General features: G+C 43.4%; 1 protein-coding gene across 9 annotated transcripts in view; it reads left to right on the top strand.

The window, feature by feature from the left end:
• Positions 1-22,680, top strand: part of LOC121197003 (AT-rich interactive domain-containing protein 1B-like) — a 166,985-nt gene that overhangs the window by 53,802 nt on the left and 90,503 nt on the right. For all 9 annotated transcript variants that reach the window (XM_041060308.1, XM_041060314.1, XM_041060313.1 and 6 more), the window contains exon 4: positions 3,719-3,823. In XM_041060308.1, coding sequence (XP_040916242.1) covers positions 3,719-3,823 — 105 coding nt within the window. The remainder of the gene's footprint in view (positions 1-3,718; positions 3,824-22,680) is intronic.

Here is a 22,680-nt window from a genome sequence, read left to right as displayed (position 1 = left end):
AACATTTCACACTTGCCGACTGACTCCCCTCCCAGAGTGGCTGGGATTAACGTGGTGCTGCAATATTGATTTACGTCCGCATAAAACCGCTCTGGCTCTATATATTACACCACATTCAGCAGTCATCTATTCAATCAAATCTAATATTACACTGCCTCTCCACACAGCTGTCTAATAGCATTTAACTCACAGTTTGATTCCTACATTCCCTGATGTACTTCAAACGCTTGCCTTCAATATCCTTCATTCGTTTCTACTATGCCAAGATGAAGTCTTTTGAAAAGCATGGAGGATGAATGAGCATGTCTCTGTGTGTGCGCGCATGTGAATGTGTGCGTGTGTGTGTGTGTGTGTGTGAAGACAGGATTAGCTGTGGCCTAAGGCTTAAGGTATGGAGTGGAGTGTATTTTAGAAGCTTCTAAATTAGCTGGGAAATGGGATTTTGAGACAATGGACTGGAAAAAACTCAAATGAAAGGATGCACTCGCAGCACTCCTTCATTTGCCTCTGATGTTCTCTCGCTCTCGCTTTTTCTAGTCTTTTTTTCTTTTTACCGTTGTTTCTTCATCTTCTCTCTCGCTCCGTCTGCCCTTCTGCCTCTTTCATTTCTTCTCTTTCTATCTCTTTTGCATCTCACCTTCTGTATTATCTCTCTCAGCGTCCGGCCTCTTTCCGCCCCCCCTCCTCCCAGTCTCCGTTTCTGTCTCTCTCACCTTCTCTGTCCACATTACAGTTGACAGTGATGATGTAAGAACGTGAGTGTAAACAGTAGTATGAGGCTAACCTCACTTTGACCCACTTAAAATGGAAATCCCCACGAGTATACACACACACACACACATACACACAGACACTACAGACTCATATGCCTGAATAAATATTGGACTTGGGTCAGCAGCCACTCTGTTCTTGATTCACTCTGTGAGCAACTGTCTGTCCATGTGCGCATTTTTGTCTATGAACTGAACTATGCATGTGAGTCTGTGTGTATTTGTGTGTGTGAAACATTTGTCCACCGCACATCTCCTCTCCTCTATTTCTTCTCCTCCTCCCACCCCTCCTCTCCCTCCTTCCTGGGGCCTTTATTTACCTGTGGAGGTGTATTTGTGTCCAAGCTGGGTTTCCGCTTCAAACGATACACTTCCGACCACGTAATAAAAGCCTGACGTTTGGCGTGCATCCAGGCTCCCAGTGATAAACACGGGGGGGGGGGGGGGGGGGGGGGGGGGGGGGGCGACTGTGTGCACAAACACAGCGCTCGCCCTGGGCCCTGACAAGGAAACTAGCATGACTTTGTTTTTAAAATAACACCTCCGTGCTTTGCTGCAGTTCTGTTGCATCTCTCCGCACCCATCCACTTATGGGATGATATGTGATCCAGAGACTGAACCACATCAGGGTGAACAGGGTTTCCCCTCTGGCTTTTAGACGTGGGCAGGGGGATGTTGCTGGTTTTGGGGTTTTAGGTTATGATTGGAATAAGGAAGCTTTTGTGGCAAGATTATTTCTTGATGTTCCATTATTCAGGAAGTCTAACTGAGATCAAGATCTCCTTCACAACAGAGTCCTGGGAAAAAAAAATTACATGTATACAACATCACGACAAGATGGTTTGGTCACACAAATCAGTCAACACACACGCACACAGACACACAAATTAAAACCATCACAAATGTTATTGAATACATGCACAAGTGTAACTTTAAACTCCCTTAAAAGACGAATGCCTTCTAACTTCTGACATGCACAGATTTAACCAGAATTATTTTATGAGGTAATCTGTTTACGTCTTTCATGGACTGTACTCTTTCTCTTACTGTGAACATCTGAACTGAAATTATATCAAATGTATGAATAAAGAAGATCATCTGATTCACAAACCTTTTATAAGACAAGTTTGAAAACACTGATCAAACCACATAAATGTGTTTATTTTTTATTTCAAAATTCAGTTACTGTTACAGGAAAACTGGGTAAATTTGGTGGTTATTTTGTTCATAGTGCACCAGATGCCAGCAATATGCCGATTTTTCAGGATTAAAAAATGTGATAAATGAATTCATTGAGCAGCATGTAATCATCCATACTGAAACATGTGAAACAGATAAACCATTGGAACATGTTCAAGTATATTTAACACAGAGCTCATCGTAGGCACAGATATAAGGTCACTGAAAAAAGGGAGACATGACTTTACAGTGTGATGGAGCAGGAGTTCACGTCATGCTAAAAATGGTACTTTGAGTAAGTGTCCGCCAAATGCCTACAGAGAATATACTGAACACTGACATTTCAGGAAACATTAAGATTTTTTTCTGTATTTTTAGAATTAGTGCTTCAGTGATTTAATTGGCTAATAATTGAAATGTGGATTTGTAGGAACTACTCTAGGGCATTTAAGGTCATTACATTACATTTTCTTAATAGCGGATGAACGAATACATTAACTTTTTTTTATCTGTGCGCGAGCAGCTTTTCAAACGTGCACGTAAACTGCGTGTGCAGAGTAACTTTCCAGGTGTTGTGTGTACGTAAGATACGAACTTGATATCGGATTTCTACAATTTAGAATCTACAAAAAGACTGAATTGGTATCATTCAACCTGGATGCACAAATTATGACACATTTAATGCTCTAATAATAGATCCATTTCACATGATACATCTCTTGCTGTGAAGGATAATCTTCAGCTATAAAATTATATCACCTAGCTGACAGGAATATTGCCCACCTACTACAGTATAATCACACAGCGGATAAGAAATCAAACTGTGCGGAGGGAAAAAAAAAGGATTTTAAAAGTAAAAACCTGCATGTGGACACCCTGCATGTGTGTATGTGCTTATATAACATAAAATGTGTGGCTGTGTGTATATTGTGTCTGGTTGTGTGTGCAAGCACTCGCGTGTGATCTCTTGCCGCGTCTCGCCGATCAGTTATCACTAATCCTTCCACTCAGAGCTCTTTAACAAGTTGCCATTGTGCTGCAGACGCTTAACATGATGGAGGAACGACCACCGTGGTGAATGAAAAGAAGAGGGAGAGGAAAGGAGGGAGAGATACAGAGGGAGGAAGAGGGCAACACCTCCGACAATGGGGAGAAAATTGGTTTACACTAGATAGGCTTGTGATTACAGAGGGAAAGAAAATGACTTAGATTGAACAATAAGACTGAGTGTGTGTTTTGGAGTGTGTTTGTATGCGTGTGTGTATGTTTCGAGGATTAGTGGGTGGTTAGGCCGGGATTTGGTTGAAAAGAATTGGCGGGTATGGTGTGCTGATGGGTGAGTGTTCGGATGCTTTTCAGTCTGCGTGTGCTGTATAAGTGTGTGTGTGTGCTTGTGTGTGTGTCTGTGTGTTTTGACGCAAATTTCTGACCTACAAAGTCTTCTATAGGCAAACAATGTGAAAAAAATATAAATGACGAGGAGATCACATGATGCAAAATACTGTATCACCCAAATAACTTGCCTAATGAAGCCCCTCTAATTTAAAACGTTGCCCTAAATAAAATCAGGGAGCTTGCAAATTAAGTGTGTGGGCAACCTCCACTTTTCAGTCACAGTTTGTATACATCTTGTATGTATGTATTACTTTTGTTCTTGCACCTGTGTATTGGAGGCATCTGTAATGTACAGGATTTTAATTTATTGATCATAGACTCCCTGTGTTTCTCCCTCTTTCTCTCCCTCTCTCTCTCTCTGTCTTCCTTTCAAGGAGGCCCAGCAGGAGAGCTACGGCTCCAGGGGTTCTGCAGCAGGGAATTCTGGGAAGACCAACAACGAAGATGGCGTCTCCCAGGACCGTCCCTCCAGTCTGCCGGTGAGTGACATACAGTTCTGACCACCGATGAGCACAAAACGTCTCTGAATGTGAAACACACACACAGTTGGATACAGTATTACACGAGGCAGATTTCATATATCTCAGGATTGAAAACCAGAGAGGCCGTGGCTCAGCTCGCCCTGTGACCCGCCTCTTTGTCTCCCGTCCTGTGGGAGACACGGATCCGACTGCTCACTTCAGAGCTTATGTCTGTGTTTTGACTGCCACCCGTGCTGAAGGCAAAAAAAAAAGGGCCACATGCATCAGTCCATGGTCTCAGCATCATGCACTCACTCACACATACTCCCACATGCACAGAAAAGCATATGCACGGACACAGACATTCCCGCTAAGCTCACCCAGTCACACACGCAAACCCACATGCACTGCCTCTTGGCATTTGGGCGAGCTAAAAATCTTTAAGCAGGTTGACTGGAGGAGTAATTGAGAAGAAATTGTGAGGCCAGGCTGATCTATGAGGGGAGAGGGATCTGGGCTGCTCCAATTTTTTGGCTAAACTAATCGCTTTTTTTTTTTTTTTTTTTTTACTCTCTATCATTTCTCCCCCTTCCAGCTCCTCAGCACTTTCAAGAATAGAATAAATAGACATTTGTAAAAAGTCGCAAATATTGGCACTGCTTGAGGTGTGTGCCTTTTAATTTACCAGATACTTTGGAACAGCCTCGGGAGTGGAGGAATAAACTGCAAGAAAAGCTAAATTAAGTGTATGAACTCAAATTAAGCCATAATCATTTCAATGCACTAATACTTTACAAGTCTGTGTGCATTGGTTCTGTGTTTCAACGCTCTCTGATGGCTGACTTTGCTTTGCTCCAAATCAGTGGCTGATTTATCTGTCACTTTTCCAAGTGATTCCTGTTACTCCGCTTTCTCTTGCACACACACACAGTTTCTAACTCTCTTTCCATCTCTTTTTTTTTCTAATAGCATGTCATCTGCTTTATCTTGGTATTTCTCCTTTTTTCTTTCATTTTCATTCTCCCACACTCTTTATCCCCGGTTCCCTTTCCCTCTCTGTCTTTCCGTCTAAAGTAGCATCATGAAAGCTTTTTTTTTTTTTTTCCCCCTCGTGTTATAATGAGAAATGGCCTTGATGTATCAGTGTGTGAATCCGGAGCGAGAGAGCAAGGCGAGGCGAGGAGCCACTGCAGTCGCGGGGGCCGATCTATTTGAACCACCACCACTATCACCCCATATTCCCTCACCACTTTAATCCTGGCGTTTTACCCCTTGGGTTCTCCGTGTGTTTTCACATCCCAGCCAAAGCGCATGGCTCGCAGAGATCCTAATCGGCGGCAAGTTTTGATGAGAGAGAGACACAGAGAGGGAGAGAGGGCGAGATGGATAGATGGACGGGGAGAGAGAGAGAGAGAGAAGGAGAGAGAAATTACTCTGCGCTTGCCAGGCTCTTCCAGCAAGCTGTCACGGCAGAGATGTAACCGTTTTTTTTTTCTTTTTTTTTTTTTCCTCTCCCCCTCTCTCTTTCTCACTCTCTCGCTGGCGTTTGATGTCAGATCTAAAGCTGCTGTCATCTTTTTTTCCCCTTTCTCTCTGTCAGGAGGGAGGGAGCGCGGGTCGGCAAAGTGTCATGTTGTTGTTTTGGGACGAGTCTGCTGTGTGATGTGGCGGGATTTTTGAAGGGAGACCAAAGGGAAAAAGTGCTTTAGTAACTTATCACAAATGCAAGTCACAGTGGCCCTTGGTTCTTTTAAAATGTAATGTATTGGAATACAGCATGCCTGGTATTCCACAGCATTTTAAAGCATCTGTATTGTTAATGCTCTAATTACATTAAGACAAAGTAGGTGCTTACCATGAGTTTTAGACTGTAGTTTCCATGTAGCATTATCACTGATGTTAATGCTCACGCCGTGTACTAGCTTTGGATTTTGTTGCTTTTCTGTCACAGTGATTTTTGAATGAATGAATGAGTGAATGGTGTTTTTCATTGTATATTGTGTTTCACTTCTTATGTGCTAAAAGAAGCTCTGCTTCTTGGTAATCTGTTACCAGCCGTCAGTATTTGTTTTATTAACAGCTTTCCCATTTCCATTATCCTTCACAAGCTGATTTTCAGTACGAGGGTAGCACTGCAGTATGCCCAACCACTTCGGATTTGCTGTGGTCTTGCTGATCCTGTTCCTCCGGTCCCACAGAACAGTGAAGGCAGCAGTCAAAGCAAAGATTGTCTGTGGAGAGGATGAGCCACTCGATAGTGAAACCTTTTTTTGCAAAAGCTACCTCCTTGTAGTTGCACATTAGGCAGAGATAAGGAAAAAATACTAAACTGCAAATGATAGCTTAAGGTGTCACCAGCTAGTTACTGAAAAAAAAAAAGGAAATACCTGCAACCAAAGGCCTTGACTTTTAGCATAAGTTTTAAAATCTTCCATTCACTTGTCCCATGTTACATATAGGTCAACACAGCCTGGATTGCACAGAAGCTTAAAGGAATGATGCTTCTCACCGTTGGCTTTTGCCATTTTCACAATGATCCTTATTTTCCCCAGACAGGTGTGGCAATTACGGGTCAGTATCAGGTGACGTGTCATGTTGGTTACTGAGAGGGTGTTACAGAGCAGGACAGCATGATTGGCACAGGATGACATGTTGACTGCTGCCTTGTTATCTCCTGCTGTGTGTGGTAGTGACGTATCCAGTGCATAGAAACAGAAGAAGAGCAAGAGCTCTGTGTTTTCCTCCTCTCTGTTGCACCCTCAGCCTGTCGCATCTTTTGCCTAATGTCGTTAAGCGGAGCCAGTTCTTCCAGTGCCACAATGAGGTGGGGAGCCAGGGATTTCATATCCACCCCCACCCTCCACACCTCACCCCCCTCCCACCTCCCCATTCCCACCGCCACCCCCGTTCCAGTCACTACATGTTCCTTGCTCTCCGGCGCTCCCCTGACAGCCTGCCAAGCTGCTGCACAGCCTCCCTTCCTCTGGGACATGGGAGAGGATGGCCAGCCATGTGGAAAGACAGAGAGAGAGATGGGGATGGGAGGGTGAGGTGAGGAAGGGGGGGGTTGCAGGAGGGTGAAGAGCAGGATGAGAAAGAATGAGTAAGAGGGGGGAGAGAGAGAAAAAGAGAGAGAGAGGGCGTGAAGCGGTGAAGTGAAACGTGGTTATCTTTTTGTCACTTGTTCAGGGTGAGGGATGTTGAATTCGGGCTATGGGGTTCCGGCAGTGGCATGTTATTCACACTAGCGGGCACACACACATATGCACACACGCGCGAGCATAGACAAAAATATTCTTGTATGTCTTTCAGTGCTCATTTGCCCCTCCTTGACTTATTTTCCATCAGACAAAAGAGAAAATTCAGAAACACTATCTCTCCCTCACCGTCTCTTCCCCCTCACTCCTGTCCACCTTGCCCTCCTCTGTTTCTCTGAGTGTTAGGTCATGAAAGATTGACAGGTCACAGCTGGAGAGGCCTGCTACTACCCCCCCCCCCCCCCCCCCCCCCCTTCTCTCTCTCTCTCTCTCTCTCTCTCTCTCTCTCTCTCTCTCTCTCTCCCAGACCTCTTTGCCCACAAACACACATTCATCACACACTTTGATACACATTCTGTCCTCTGCAAGCCATTTTCACACACCAAGTGTGTGTGCTCTATCAGAGCATGTCAGTCAGGCTGCCTATACAGTATGTGCTCTCACTCTGGCTCTCCCCACTGCTGTGTTTTATTTTAGAGTCCCCAGGCAGGCAGACAGGCCAGCAGGCAGCGCAGAGTAATGTCATCCAGCAGGGTTAGATTCAGCGTCCACATTAGTGCACACAGGGGGGAGGAGAGGAGAGGAGAAAAGGAGGCAGAGGGAGTCAAGAAAGCAAAGAAATGCGAGGGAGATGCAGACGAGAGGAACAGGGTGAAGGGGGAGAGGGAGGAAAACGACGGGGGAGGAAAAGGAGAGAGGGACTCAAGTGGAAAGACAAATATATCTTTTATATACATCAGAATATGGTTTGGACATATGGTTTAAAATATGCAAAGATTACACACTTCAAAGTGTATTTTAAGAGACCATTCAAATTACATAGGAATTCGCAGTCAAGTAGATTTTCCCCGTAGGAACACAATTTCTGCTTATAGATTTGTATGTATTTATGTGATAGATACTTCAAATATATTTTTGCAGTGTGTGGAGAGAAAAGGAGGGTAGGTGGGGGAGAGAGGGAGGGGAAGGGAGACTCAGAGACGAGATGTTCTCTGGACCCTGCTGCCTATTCTTAGAACAGACAGCAGCACTGAAGGCCACAGCAGCTCCCTGCCACTGCTATGAACACACAGAGGCTCTGAGAATAGGACAGCTAATCTGAAGCCAGTTTCACACCGTGAGGTCTTAAACCTTTATACGTAGTCGCTCAAATACAAATAAGGGTAATTGATGCATTGTCACTTTGTGTGATGTGTAGTCCATGCGTGCCCCATACGGCCTTATAACTTAACCATATAATTTGGTATTTTCTAATCAAACTGGTTCTCTAATCAGTGTTTTAATGTCTGCCCTGTTTCACCACAGACCCAGATATCATGACACAGAGGACCCCGGCTTCATCTAAAATGCAGACAGGCTATTTTTCCGCTTGTACGCCGGCCTGTTTTCGTTTGCCTCTCATGAATCATTTAGCACGCACACGCAGTTTCATGTACGCACGCATGGTTTTTTTTTTCTTTCTTTTTTTTTTATCCTCGAGAGCCAGAAACATGTGTTTTTGCTGGGGCCGTACCATTTGTTCCCCTACGGCTTCGAGACGCAGACGCACAGGAAGTGGAATTGGAAGTGTGTTGGGGGGGGGGATTTCTCCAGGTCTCTTTCATCTTTACACATCATCAACATTCCCTTTAACCAGAATTCACCTGCAATAAAACCTGAAATACAAAACATTCATATGTAAATATATATAGACATATTCTGTTCTGTCTCAGCAGTTGTGTTTCCAGTTATAGCAACGTTAAAATACTCTAACAGCTTAAATATCAGAAAACCCTTGAGATCAACAGCCACACAGGAAATCACTTTCAAATTCTGACACATTTTTGTCTTTTAGCAAGCCTCCAGTGCTGCAGTGCTGGTTTGAAATGATGACTGCAGAAGTCAACTAAAAAGAGACCAGCCTTCAGCTGGAAGATCCAAGTCTGAACCTCCATTTTGTCAAGCATCTGCACTGCTGAAGTGTCCTTTAGCAGGACACTGTTTCCCCACCAGCAGCTGACACTGCACTCCCAGCCCCTGTGGAAGAGAGACACACCAAAAGAGAATTTTCCTGTGGCGATCAATAAAGTATTTTTTTGCCTGAAGGCTTTTAGTTGTATCTTATGGCAAAATTTGATGGCTACACACTGTTCTACCTACTGGGATCTGTGCTGGCCAGTGTAGGTTGTTAAAGCAAACTGGTAACACAAGGCTGAGCAGTGGTACAGACTGGGGTTGGGGTGCAGGCTTCCACAGAGAAGCCTCACACACCAGGGTGAAGGGCAGATAGTAAAACTGTGTGTGTATGTGTGCACGTACTCTGTCCAAGCACTACTCTTACACACTTACCTACCCCTGTGCTTACACATGCGTACACCCCTAGTGTGTGACAGGTTTTGTCATTTGAGAGTGAGGGGGAAATGGAGAGGGATGAACTTGGTTAAGAAAACACTAGTCCGGTTCCACTGGCGCCTGTCCACCAGCCTGTCCTACAGAGGAGGGGAGACAGCAGGAGAGATAAGGGAGGAGGAGGAGGAGAGGAAGCGAGGACTGACCCTAGAAGGAGAGAAATGTTTCCACTCTGCATCTTTTTTTTTTTTTTTTTTAATCCTTTGCCCATTAGTTCTTCTTCCCCGGCTGGTGTCTTCTGTCAAAGCTAATATCTTCTAACTAGTTCAGATTCAGGACAAAAGAGGACGGAGAAGGAGAGGCAGCTCACAGCTTTTGGTTTCCATTAAAACAGCACTCACACACTCACACACTCACACACACTCACACCACTGATCTGAATTTCAGTGACAAGCAAGATTCTGCATAAAAATGGATGTGTATAACTGTGTGTGTGTGTGTGTGTGTGTGTGTGTGTGTGTGTGTGTGTGTGTGTGTGTGTGTGTGTGTGTGTGTGTGTGTGTGTGTGTGTGTCGGTAAGTGTGTGTTGGTATGTACATTTGTGCATGCAGGCATGTGTGTGCATCTGTGTGCGTATCTGGTTAATGTCTTGGACAGTAATCAGCCCACAGTGGACAGAACAGCAGTATGTATTCTAGTTTGTTTTTTTTTTTGCTTTGTTTTTATGGGACACAATACGGACATCAACACCTTCCTAACTGTCTTCCCTGATCCACCGTGGGACAGTCAGAAGTGTGACAGTGTGTGAACTTACAGGCTGTTATATCTGGATATTGGACATACACTGTAAATGAACATGACACTCTGCGTGTTTTACCAGCTTTGCTTGTTCTTTCAAGGTGTTACATCCTGTGCTGTTCTTAAAAGGTGACGGGGATCTTGGCCAGACGTCACCTCAGGTTGCTCCGTTCGATTCGTGTTTGATTTGCTTTTGATAAAGCACTCGTACCATTTTCAGAACATCAAATAGATCAAGTGCACACATGATATATCGATTTCATTTTCACCAACCATTAATGCCAGATATGCCCTTCTGGCACTAGGCCCTCCATTATAAATGGAGATTTTCTGTTACCACATTAATATTTAAATCAACTGTTAAAATCTTCCAAACGTTATTGAGCCAATCTATACCGAAGATTGGAAACATCTATTTTACATTCATTAATAGTTTGGATGGGGGGAACCTTTTCTTGACAAATTATTTTTCAGTATATGAATCTGGGATTTCTCTTCCTCAGTGGATAATAATGTGGACTGAAGTAACAAATATTTGAAGCTGACTGACAGCTGAGGTTTTTGATAGGGTTTTTGTTTCTAGTTTTTTTTTCGCAATCTTCTCATGTTTTACTCTTTACTGTATCACAGGATAACACAGAAAATGCACTAAAAGTTGAAAAGAATAAGTAAAAGACTACATCATCTCCCACCTTCCTTTTCCTTCTTATCTCCCTTCGGCTTTCCTTTCCTTCTCCCTTATTTAGCCCCCCCCACCCCACCCCACCCTTTTTTACACCCCCCCTTGCCCTAGCTTCAGTCAGCCACTTCTAACCTTTTTGGGTTTATTTTTATGTCTGGTCTTGGATGCCTGGCCTCCCAGCAGACTGGCCAGACAGGGGAGGAAGGAAGGAAGGAGCCAGCTGAGAAATGGAGGAGAAGAAAAGTGAAGGAGCTAAAGGAGGCATGGAGGGAGAAAGCAGCCGTCAGAGGAGGAATATTCTGTCATCACCATGGCTCCCTCTGGCTGCTGGGAGGCTGAAATTACATCTGACTTTGAAGTTAGGGGCAGCAACACCGCCAGCGTTGCTATAGTGACAGGAAATGTGTTTGTGTGTGTGTGTGTGTATGTAAACTCCTTGGGAGGTTTATTATGCATGATCCTCACTGTGACTAGTCCTGATGGCATTACAGTGCTGTTATTAATCTACTCTCATAAGATACCTGTGCTTTAAACACATCCGCACACACGAACATATCTGTGAATCCATGCTATGAAGCATCCGCGCGCACACACCCGACCCATTTCACAGCTGGATTCAAACTTCACGTCGTGCCTTTTAAAGATTAAGATAAATTTTTTCCTCTTATTATCTTTGAGAAGGTTTAGCTGGCTGCACACTGTGCTCATAGGCAAATGTGCATGCAAAAACACACACACGCGCGGGCACACACGTACATGCAGAGTTGTTCAGATTGCAGATAGCTGTGTTTGGGTTGTTTGAGCTGCTAATATTCCACTGAGTTCTTGAATATTTATGGCTTTTGTTTCATCAAACTCTGAAAGTGAGGAGAAGAGCGTTTTAAATTTAATGTAGATAGATAGATAGATAGAACCAACAGACCAGATTCTGATTTAGAAAAAGATAGTATAATACAACAGATGAAAAAGGCGAAGGGAGGAAGAGAAGACACGTATATAGAGGGGAGGGATGGAGGGATGGAGAGGGTGAAAATAATGTTCCATTAATGCAGAGCCAAGCTCTCGCTGAGGGCCCAGCGCCAATCTGCATCTCCCTACAGTCTGCCTGCTATACATTTTTCATGAACGCTGAGCGAGAATTAGCGACGGATTGCTGCTGCAAATCGCTTCTCCTTGGTCGGGGGCCGAGCCGATGGAAGGAGAAAGAAAGAGGGGAAGAGAGAAGGGTGAGAGTAAAGGAGGGAAGGAGCAGTGCAGAAATGAGGAGAGGTGAAATGGAAAAGTGGGGGGGGGGTGATTGAAAGGGATATGGGGAATGAAAGGGAGAAACGTATAGTGTAGTGTTTCACAGGTGTAGTGTCCATGAACGATATCAACACTTATTATGATCAGCATGTACTTAACCAGGTCACACCCAGTGTCCTATATATATATATATGTGGTGCTAATGCATCTCTGGCTTTGTGTCTAATGAAACCTTGTAGTGATGAGTTTTGTGCTGTATCTCCATCAGTGTTTGCTTTCCGTACTTAGACTGTCCACTTACACCGAATGTAAAAAGAATAACAAAAAATAATCTATTGGCTAAAGAGAGAAAGAACAGAGTGCCACATAAGATTTTAAAAAAAAGAAAAAAGAAACTAAAAACAGGAAAACTGATAACTAAATCAATCCTCAAAACGGTAAAATGAACTAGCCTGCTGTTGATTTGACTTTAAAGGGGCACTACAAGGAGTAGAGGCTGTGATATCCTAATTTTTAGTCCCTAATATGGGTCAAGAATGCTGGATACTACATTTCCCATGATGCAAAAAGCATCTGTTCATTGGACCCTCCCTGCCTGGTAAACACCCACATCTTTCCAACTCCATTCCCCCAGTTTGTAACACAAAAGTTTTCTGACACACAGTACAGTACATTTGTTACATTCTTTACAGACTTGGCAAAACTTTTCCAGAGACACAGAAGATTCTATACAACTGTTTTACAAGATGAGCAGTGCTTCCCATGACTAGTAAACTGACCTTTATGTATGAAAGCGGCAGAGCGCCTCTCTAATTTCTAGATAATGTGGCATTTTTCTTATGTAGTTTTCTCTCCTCTCCACATAATTTCCACCCCTGAGCCCATGCACCATATAGTTTTGACCCCAATCTAAGCCTGCTCTCTCCATTCCAATATAGCCCGCTTTCATTTTCCACCCGTGACCTCGTGCTGCCATTGCAGACCCTCGCCGACCGGCTGAGTGACTGCCTTGCTCATATGCTGACTGGTTTACTGACTAGTTGCCCACCTTCTCTCTTTTTCTCCATCGAACAGTTTTTCCTGTATGAGTTTGGCTCTGTGGGAATGGACAGTATTCATGGCACTGGTCAGTCTCTAATCAGTCTTCTCATAATTTAGCGACCTGCAATTTATAGCAGAACTAATCATATTCAGTGTTACGTTTTTGCACCTCAGTCATTTCTTTCATGTCTTTTAAAATACTATTTAACATTTAATCTCAAATATTTTCACATCGTATTTATTATGATGTCTAGAGTGTGTCTAATGACCAGATAGTAGTGTCCCTGACTTGGCCCTGACTGAATTTGTGTGTGTGTGTCTTTCAGTCTTATTGCTCTAACAGTGGATCTAGGACACACTGTTACTGTTTGGCTGTCCACTGCTTTAATATTACTGCTTTACCAGCTATAGGATGGACCCAGAAATGTATGTGTTATCTGTATTGATGATGAAAAGAAACAGGTCTTTGACAGAGAGACAAGATGTGTATTTGAGTGTGTGCATGAGCGCGTGTGCGAGCGGGGGCCTATGATTGCTGCAGTAATCTGCTCTCTCCTGCCAGCCACAGTTATTACAGTTGTCGATATGGTGCTTAGGGCTTTATAGACACAAGCAACAAGACTCAGTCTGGACACCCGCCAGAGTGTGTATGTTTGTGTGCCAAAGTGCTTTATATTTGTTTGTGCCCTTGTGGTGCACATGTGTGCGCATGATCCTTCGCTCTATGTGTATGTAATTGAGCTCTTCTCTCATGTAAAGGCCAGTTCAACAGTGTGTTAATTGCTTATGTTACAAAGTATTAGTCTCAGCAGTGTGCGCGATGTGTACGGTGTGAGTGTTTGTTTTATTACTGCTTGTGTGCTTGTGTATGAATGTAAATGAGTCTGTGTGCGTGTATGGGCTCGGCCAAGTTCACTTTGTTTAAAGACTCGGTTGTTTCAGTGTTAATGGATAGAAAAGGGAGAGGAAAAGAGACGTAGGGGAAAATAAAAAAAAAAAACAGCGTGGGAAGAGAGGAAAAGGCTTCAGTATCTGGAAGGTGTTGCAGGAGAGTCGAAGAGGGGATAGAAGAAGAAAGAGACAGAATGAGGGGGAAAGAGGGAGGAGGGGGTGAGGGATTTTGGCCGGCAAGGAAAGCAGTGAAGGAAGGTGGCGTTGAGGTGTGGAGGGGTTTTCTCCTCGTGGCATTCAGCCCTGACTGATGCCTGTTGTTCAGTCCACTTCTAATGTTTACTGTCCTGCCAGCCAGATTACTATCAGGGCTTGGCAGAGGGTTACAATGGGACTGAAACAATGCTTGTGTAACATTTGCTTCTGTAACACTGCCATACATGCATAAGCACACACACACACACACATAGACACACACCACAAGGGTCACTGATGGCCCATTTTCCCAGTCACACTGCTCTTTTGGAAGTGTCCGACCATCTGTCAGCGTTGGCCAAACGATTAAACAAATCTTCCCTCTCTCTCTCTCACTCAGTGTATGAGTGTGTATCTGTGTTTGAGTGTGTATCTGTGTTTGTGTGCCAACAGTGTGACTGGGTTCTCCACACATATCGGCAACCTGTGACCTCAAACAGGCAAGAAAATCCCCTTTTCTTCAGTGTGTGCGTGTGTTTCTTTTCTTTTGTTTCGCAGAAATAAAACTCCCATCTCTAGACGAATGTACCACACTGGAAATCAAGACACAATATCCCTTCTGTTCAGAGAAAACATCTTGCTTTTAATGGATTCTTTATGAGCTCTAATTCTTGGAAATGTTTCTGTGTGTTCTGAGTAAGGTTTGGTTGTCATAATTGATTCTTATTAAGTTTTAATTGTTGTCTCTCAATGGACTGAATATATTTTAATTGTTTTAATTATTTCATTATGTATTAAGGCCCCCTGAGCCCACATCATCCATAAAAAACCCAGTGGACATTTAGAAAAATATCCAGCAGCCCAGCTTAAACAAACATCTCTTGACCTTTCAGAGGCAGTGGTTTAATGGTAATTTCTATAAAAACAGGTTTGTCCATCTGTGTGTAAGTGTTTCAGTGAAATTTAGATTTTGCTGTGAGCAAGACCTTTAACTTGTGTATGGATTTCTGAGCATGCTGGTAATGTGTAAGACATAGCAAAAGTGCCTCATGGTTCAGCATCAGCATCTGGTGAGAAAGAAGAGATGGTTTGAGAAAAGCAAAAAAGGAATTTTTTTTATATGTAATAGTGGGAGGATACTTTTGTCCAAAATCAAACTTACGTATCCTTCACCCAAGAATCTGGAAAAGGTATGTTAGTAGACCAAAAGACAAATGTCCATTTATCTGGCCAAACACCAAATTTATAAGAAGAAACACAAAACGATTAGTCCTGTTCAGACAGCGCAAGTTTCACCTCATTCACACACAAGCAACTTGTCTTACTATCTGTGTGGGGGACACTCATTACCCTAACCCTAACCTGAAACCAATTCTAAGGCCAAAATGTCCTAACAACAATGGTTTTGAAACAAACTTTGTCCACACAACCTTAGAAAGTCATGTACACACACACACACACACACACGCACACACACACACACACTCAGTCGGGGTAATTTTGAAAGAGTTGTGATAGCTTTGCATAGCATTTGGGCTAATGGCGTGCCGTGTGCTTCCTCCCAGGTAGGCGCATCCATTAGCAGTCATATTACTGCCACAGAGTGGCTTATTGGTTGGTGGGAAAAAATTACCAAGGAGCCAGGACGAGAAGAAAGAGATAGAGAGAGAAAGGCAGAGAGATAAAAAAGATGAAGAGAGAGAGAGAGAGAAAGAGATGAAGAAAGCTGTCTCAGGCAGGGCCTCCGAATTGAGTTACAGCTGTTATGATTTGTCGTCTCTCAAGTCTTTTTCTCTCTCTTCTTTTTCATTTCTTGTTTCCGCCCCCTTCTCTTTCACCCTCAGGGCTTTGGGAGGTTTTTATCTTTCTAATGAGCCGTTGATTCTTTTTTTTTTGTCGTTACCTCATTCGTTCTGGATGGAAGGCAATATTTGTCATACTGTCAAGCTAGTGTTTGTATCTGGCACACGTGTGTGTCTGTGTGTGTAGACAACAGCAGAGCTAAGTGGTGTAAAGTGTTTACGCCATGGTTTTGGTTGGCGTTGGTGGTAGAAGTGGACGCAGGGGTCAGAATAGTTTGGCACGCTGGCCCAGATCGGCATGTTGCACTCCCAGCCTTATGCAGCACGGTGGGCGGTTTGCACTTGACTTGATTGCTTTAATTGGTTGGACACATTTCCAACACATACACACACACACACACACACACAGGGTTATAACAGTTTCTGCCTTGCAATGCTGGCTCCGAGTGTATTGTTGTTGTGATATTTTGTCCAGCAAATGTGGGACACTGCACTGTTCAGTTCAACTTTGCATGAGTCATTCTGCTCCTACACACTCATATGCATATTCTGTAAACACACACACACATGCACACACATGCACATTCACACATACATATACAAACAGACAGTTTGGAGTAGGGAGAAGTTTAAAGGTGATTCTCTGTTATGAGCAAAATTTATAAATATGTATAAGACACAGATTGTAATGCATGCTCTCCCTCTCCCTCACACACACACACAAACACATACACACACAAACGGACAGTCTAGTGTGTGTGTGTGTGTGTGTGTGTGTGTCAGTCACTGTATTTGTGTTTATCAGTGACTGTTTGGAGGTAACTCAGCAAGCATGTACTTACTGGCTTGGCTTGGTTAGCGTGTGTGTGTGTGTGGGGGGGGGGGGGGGGCTTGTGTGTGTTAAAATGATGTGGAAATCAATTCACCTTGAAGTGTCCTTCTCTCTCCCCTCGCCGCCCCCGTATTTTTGCCTTCGTTCCTGCTTTGAACGCACTGCAGCACTCAGTTCAAAGAGAAACGCCTGCTTGTGTGCGTGTGCGTGCTTGTGTGTGTTTTTAGTGTGTTTGTTAGGAATGACAGCAGGGTTTGAGATGGAAAGAGAGAAAGACCCGACACCCCCCACCCCCCTTCACCCCCCCATCCTTCCCCATCAAAGAGCAGCCAGGCTTAGAGGAGCACTCGTCCTTCCCCCATCACCCCCCACCCCCTCAATTAAATACAACCTGAGACAGAGGAGAAGGTGCAGGGACGGAGAGGGTGAGACAAGGTCAGCACAGGGAAGGAGGAGGTGAGAGAAGGAGCAGGGATGGAGTGAATCGACCGAGGATGGAGAGAGTATGGTGGTGTCAGAGAGAGAGGGAGGGCAGTTTTCATTTCAGTTTTCATAGTTTTCATTTGAGCCTCGGTGACCTTTCACCTTCGTGGTCCTATTCAGGACAGACAGAATAGCAGGACAGACGAACTGCGAAGATGGGAACCTTTGAACGGTGCTCCATTTTCCACAGGGGAATTTTCAGTGTCTCATTACCTCCCACTTTGAGCTAAAGTGGAACATTTTGTGACTAGTGTTATTTTAGAAAGCCTTTGTGTTTTATAATTAGGTCTACTTTATTATTGTGAAGTGTGTGTGTGTGTATACGTGTGTGCATGGATGTGTGTTTGTATTATGTGCACAGACTTTTCTATATGTTTGATCTTTATTTATTCATTTTTATTAATAAATACCGTAAAGACAAAGTGTATGAGTGTGTGTAAATCTGTGTGTGCACTCATTTTTCCCACATGCGCATGTGGGAAAAATGAATTTGGGCTTGTATACATGAATGTAAACACACATACACACACAGACTCCTGCATCAAGACTCCACGGATCCTATTGGAGCATTTGACCTAAAGGTCACCCACTGGTAGCAATTGACAGCTTCAGATTAGCGCTCAATATCTGATATTCACAGTTGACTTTTGCACAGGATAATCAAACATGATTAATGTCTCCGGTGCTCGGCATTCGACTCCGAGGTTTCAGACGAGACCTGAGAAAATGAAAGGACAGAACGAAGGAAAGAAGGAGTGAGCAAGAGACAAAAAATAAAACAAAAATGTTTTTCTGGAGCATTAGAGGAAGAAACCAAGGAAGGCTGAAACGGTGGAATGATGTGGGGAAGGAAATCATGTAAGTGTAAGAAATGTAAGAGTTTTACAGATCTTAGGAAATAAAGAGAAAAAAAAGCCAAACTAGAGACAAAAAACATTTGGACTGCAAAAGAAGAAATATTCACATCTTCACTAGGCCAGATGGAGAGTGTGTGTTCTCCCATCTCTCTCTCTTTTTCACTCTTTCTCTCTCTCCTCCTGGGTCCCACAGAGCCTGGTTTAAGACGAGGAAGCGTCAGGCTGGGAGACAGAAAAGGTCACCTCGTCTTTCTCTCCCTCCCTGCTTCCTCGTTCTTTCCATCTCTGAAATGATTTCCACTCAAACTCCTCGGTGAACTTAATTTCCCTCCTGTTATGGGAAGAAATGCTGAAGCTTGGTGTCAGAATGAAGAAAGATCGCCAGAGACAGACAAGGAAAGTTCTGAATCTTTACTCCGAAGGTGCTTCCACATCACTTTACAATTTATGGGGGAATTACCTCTTAAAAGCACAGCAGTTAGTTTATTAGTTTACTTGTAGCCTCCTCTATTATCACAGCTTCTGTCCTAAATGAAATTGGAGATTCAGATTCAGAAATGCTCTCTTACCACTCTGTCTCTGCTAGGTGCTCACAGAATAAAATCTGAGATAAGATGTCTTAAGTCAAATGATAAAAGAAGACATTTCTCCTTTCACAATAAAATATACAAAGAGAATAGAAAGGAAAGTGCCATTTAAACCTCTAAGAAAATGATGTATTTTATTTTTGTTCCTCTATTTTTCTTCCATCTCTACCATCCGCACTCTCCATTTTCTCTCTCCCTCTCAGCTCTGTACCTGTCTAATCTCTCCTCATCCCTCCCTTCTCTCCTTTCTATTTCTCGCTATCCTTTTTCATCCTGATCTCTCCTTTCCTTTCGACCTCATCCCCTCTTATTTCCTGTCCTCCTCCCTCTCATCCTCCTCCTCCTCCTCTCTTCCAGGAGGCCTCTCCTTTTGGAGGCTGCAGTCTCCAAAAGGTCAGTCCCCGCCTGACATTTTCTGTGGAACCTCATTGATTTCCGCTCTGCACATTGCGATTGGCTAGCCAGAGCTGCCTCCATTTCCCACCAATCCCCTTTAACCAGGAAGCAAGCCGGCCAGCTGACCTCTGGGTCAACCAGCTCCAAATAGCTTTTTTTTTTTTGGTGCACTCCAGACTCTGTATTTCTCTCCTTTCTGCCTCCACACACCTCCCTGTAGGCTGCAGGCTGAGGAAGGAGGGAGAGGAGAGAAGGATGGATGAAGGAGAGGGATTAAGGCTTAATATGGGAGTTTACAAGGCCAGTGGTTCTCAATCTGTGGTTCATGGGCTCCCACAGGTGCTTGATGTGGCTCCAGAGGGGCCCTGGGGAAGGAAGGAGTCATTTAATTTTACTGTATATCTCTAGAAATCCCATATTTTGTGAAGATGTCTTATCCAGGTCATACTCTCTCTGCTACTATTTCTACATACAGGACAGATAGTGAGAGAGGTGTGTGTGTGTGTGTGTGTGTGTGTGTGTGTGTGTGTGTGTGTGTGTGTGTGTGTGTGTGTGTGTGTGTGTGTGTGTGTGTGAATGATATGTGCATTCTTTGCATGGTCAGCTCTGATTTGTTCCCTGTTCTTCTCTCTTCCACCATTTACAACTCTTTGTCAGACATAGCACAATATTCATAGTTGATGTTAGTAGTGTGGGTTTAGTGTCTTACTTAAGGACTGTTCAGCAGGTGTTGGGACTTAGGGCTTGACCCTAAGATGGACTGACCCTTCTGTTTTTTGGGGGTTACAACATAGCTAGAGAGGCCCTGCAGCAATGCTTTAGGCTGCACTGCAGCTGACACAAGCTTCTAACTACATGTTGAGGCAGCTACAGACATACACATGGAGATCGCAAATCCTGTGTTGGTTAGCTCTGACTGTTTGGACAAGACAGAAGAGAAATTATCTGGGTGTTTCTTTCAGTCATACACATGATGTGTAGCCCATCGCTATTTTGTATCCCAAAGAAAATGAAAGACTATAGACACAATAACTGGGGAATATAATTAGAGAACTATATGGTCTCATTGTGTATGATACACCCGTCTGATGTTGTGATGTTGGGTGAAATCCAACGCTGAAATATAAATCAAAACATGCGCCACAGGTTTCTGCAGTAGGGACTGCCATTAACACCTTGTGTCAAGTATAAATCCAGCTTTAGCCACCGTACTTACCAAACTGTTAAAGGGTAGAAGACATCTTAGCGCAAAGTAAGAGATTCTGGAGACGTGTATCTGCAAACTTTTTAGCACATTTCACTTCCTGTTCCTCCACTGTAAATCAAGCCAGTTTGTGCTGCATACTTGATGACATGAAAAACAAGTTTCAGCTGTACAAAAAGTGGAAGGGACTAACAGCAGATGAGAATTTTTTTTTGGTTATGTTCCTCTGAATATTCACTGTTGGTATACAATCTGGCTGATGCATGCGCTTGGTTTTGCATAACACATATCAGATTATTATACCTCTCTCTCTCTCTCTCTCTCTCTCTCTCTCTCTCTCTCTCTCTCTCTCTCTCTCTCTCTCTCTGTCTGCCTCTCTATCCGTTGGTGTTTTCTTCCTCCTGCCCCTCCTGGCTCTGCTGCTTCCTCCTGTAGAAAATGCCGTCCTCGTGAGACAGCAGTGGCGGCGCTGGTAGAAAATGTCCGAACGCAACGGCATAAACAAACAGGCAGACAGCTCTCGGTCTTTCTCTGTGAAGTGATAATGTGTTCCCCACGCTGTTTTTGTTCTCATGCTAATGAAGTGGACCGCATCGGTAATCACTTTCAAACCCTCAGCCGGGGAAAAAGTAGAAACGGCAAAACAAAGGCTCGAACAAAAGGATGCTGCGCCGTTGTGAGTGTGTGACTGTTGTGAGTGTGTGCAAAAGTGGAAGTAGAAATAGAAGTGGATGTGTGTTTGAAGTGGGCTTGTATGTGTTTCAGTCTTTTTTTTTTTTTTTACTACACTGCAGACCACCATGACTGGCTGCAGGGGGAGGTCAAAGGTCACTGGATTCAGCTAATGAGAAAAAAAAATGTTCAAATGGAGCAGAACAGAGTCCCTGTTTATCAGTCGCGGTAGAAGTGACTAATTGTGATTATATATGTGATGAAAACTATCCATTCTCACCTCCTTGTCTGACACCATGTTTCCCAGGATGCATTTCACTCTGCTGCAGAGTTTGTCCACATAAAATCATCTTTAGAAAACATCGCTTCTTTGACAGACTAATCTCAACATTCATTTGGCAAAGACAGCGACCTAGAATTACAACTACCTAAAGCAAAAGGTGGGCTCAAACTTCCAAATTAATCAGAAATTAATCAGCTGTTGTTACCAAATATTTCTGGGCATGAATGTGAATAATACAATACAAATAAAAGAGATATAGGAAATTGAAATGAACTCAAATATATCACCAGATATGTGGGAAGAAATATGTACTGAAGCACATTTGGTAACTAATTCGAATGTGTGGAGGGAATTTAAATGGAAGGTTATCATGAGGTTTTTTCGGACACCTGAATTTATGGCTAAATTTGGTACAATACACTCAAATAAATGCTGGAGAAACTGTGGCCCACACACTGGCAACCAGATCCACATAATTTGGTTATGCCTAAAATTGGAAACATTATGGAAAGATGTGTTTGAAACATTAAAAGACATATTTGGTAGAGACATTAAATTGGACCCAACAGTAGCTCTACTGGGTCTATTACCAAAAAGCATCGAAGGAAGAGGCAAAAAATATCTCCTACAAATATTACAAGCAACAGCAATTAAATGCATCGCAGTTAGATGGTTAAAGTCTGACCCTCCAACATACAATATGTGGATTGAGAAAATGAAGGATATATATCAGATGGAACAAATAACGTACTCCCTGAGACTTCAAAAAGACATTTTCATTAAAAGGTGGAGCCCTGCCATGAATATACTATCACAATGAGGAACCCCTGCATACATTTTGAATCAAGTGCATATTATTAATCTGATAAAAACTAAGTAAAAAAAAAAAAAAAGAAAACATCTCTTCTTTGATCTGATATGTGCTGAGAGATGCGTCCAATGTCATATCGCTTCTCGTTCAAAAACCTGCTCGAATGTGTCTTTACTGCTGTGAGTCTTCGTCTTGCAGTGCGTTGGGGACAGCAGCTGCAGACACAGTCTCACTTTACCTTGTTTACTGCAAAGAAATAAACTTGAAAGTCCAGTCAGAGCAGCAGAGTCGCTCAGCAGCTGCTGTTACGGACCGAAAACTCACTTTAACTTCCCTTGAAAAACAAGACAATGCTGTGTTACTGTCTGTGTGTTTGTGTGTCTTGTCTGAGCGATGCTGGTTCACTGGATCATTCATCGATCACTGCGATATTGTAAAATCAGGATGGCCTGTCCTTTGACCACTTTGGTACTGATCATTACATCAAGGAATTGAAGATTTTTCTGCTCTT

Source organism: Toxotes jaculatrix, chromosome 17, assembly GCF_017976425.1.
Source record: "Toxotes jaculatrix isolate fToxJac2 chromosome 17, fToxJac2.pri, whole genome shotgun sequence".
Classification (NCBI taxonomy): Eukaryota; Metazoa; Chordata; class Actinopteri; family Toxotidae; genus Toxotes; species Toxotes jaculatrix.
The sequence above is the reverse complement of the archived record's forward strand: the minus strand, read 5'-3'. Positions and strand labels throughout refer to the sequence as shown.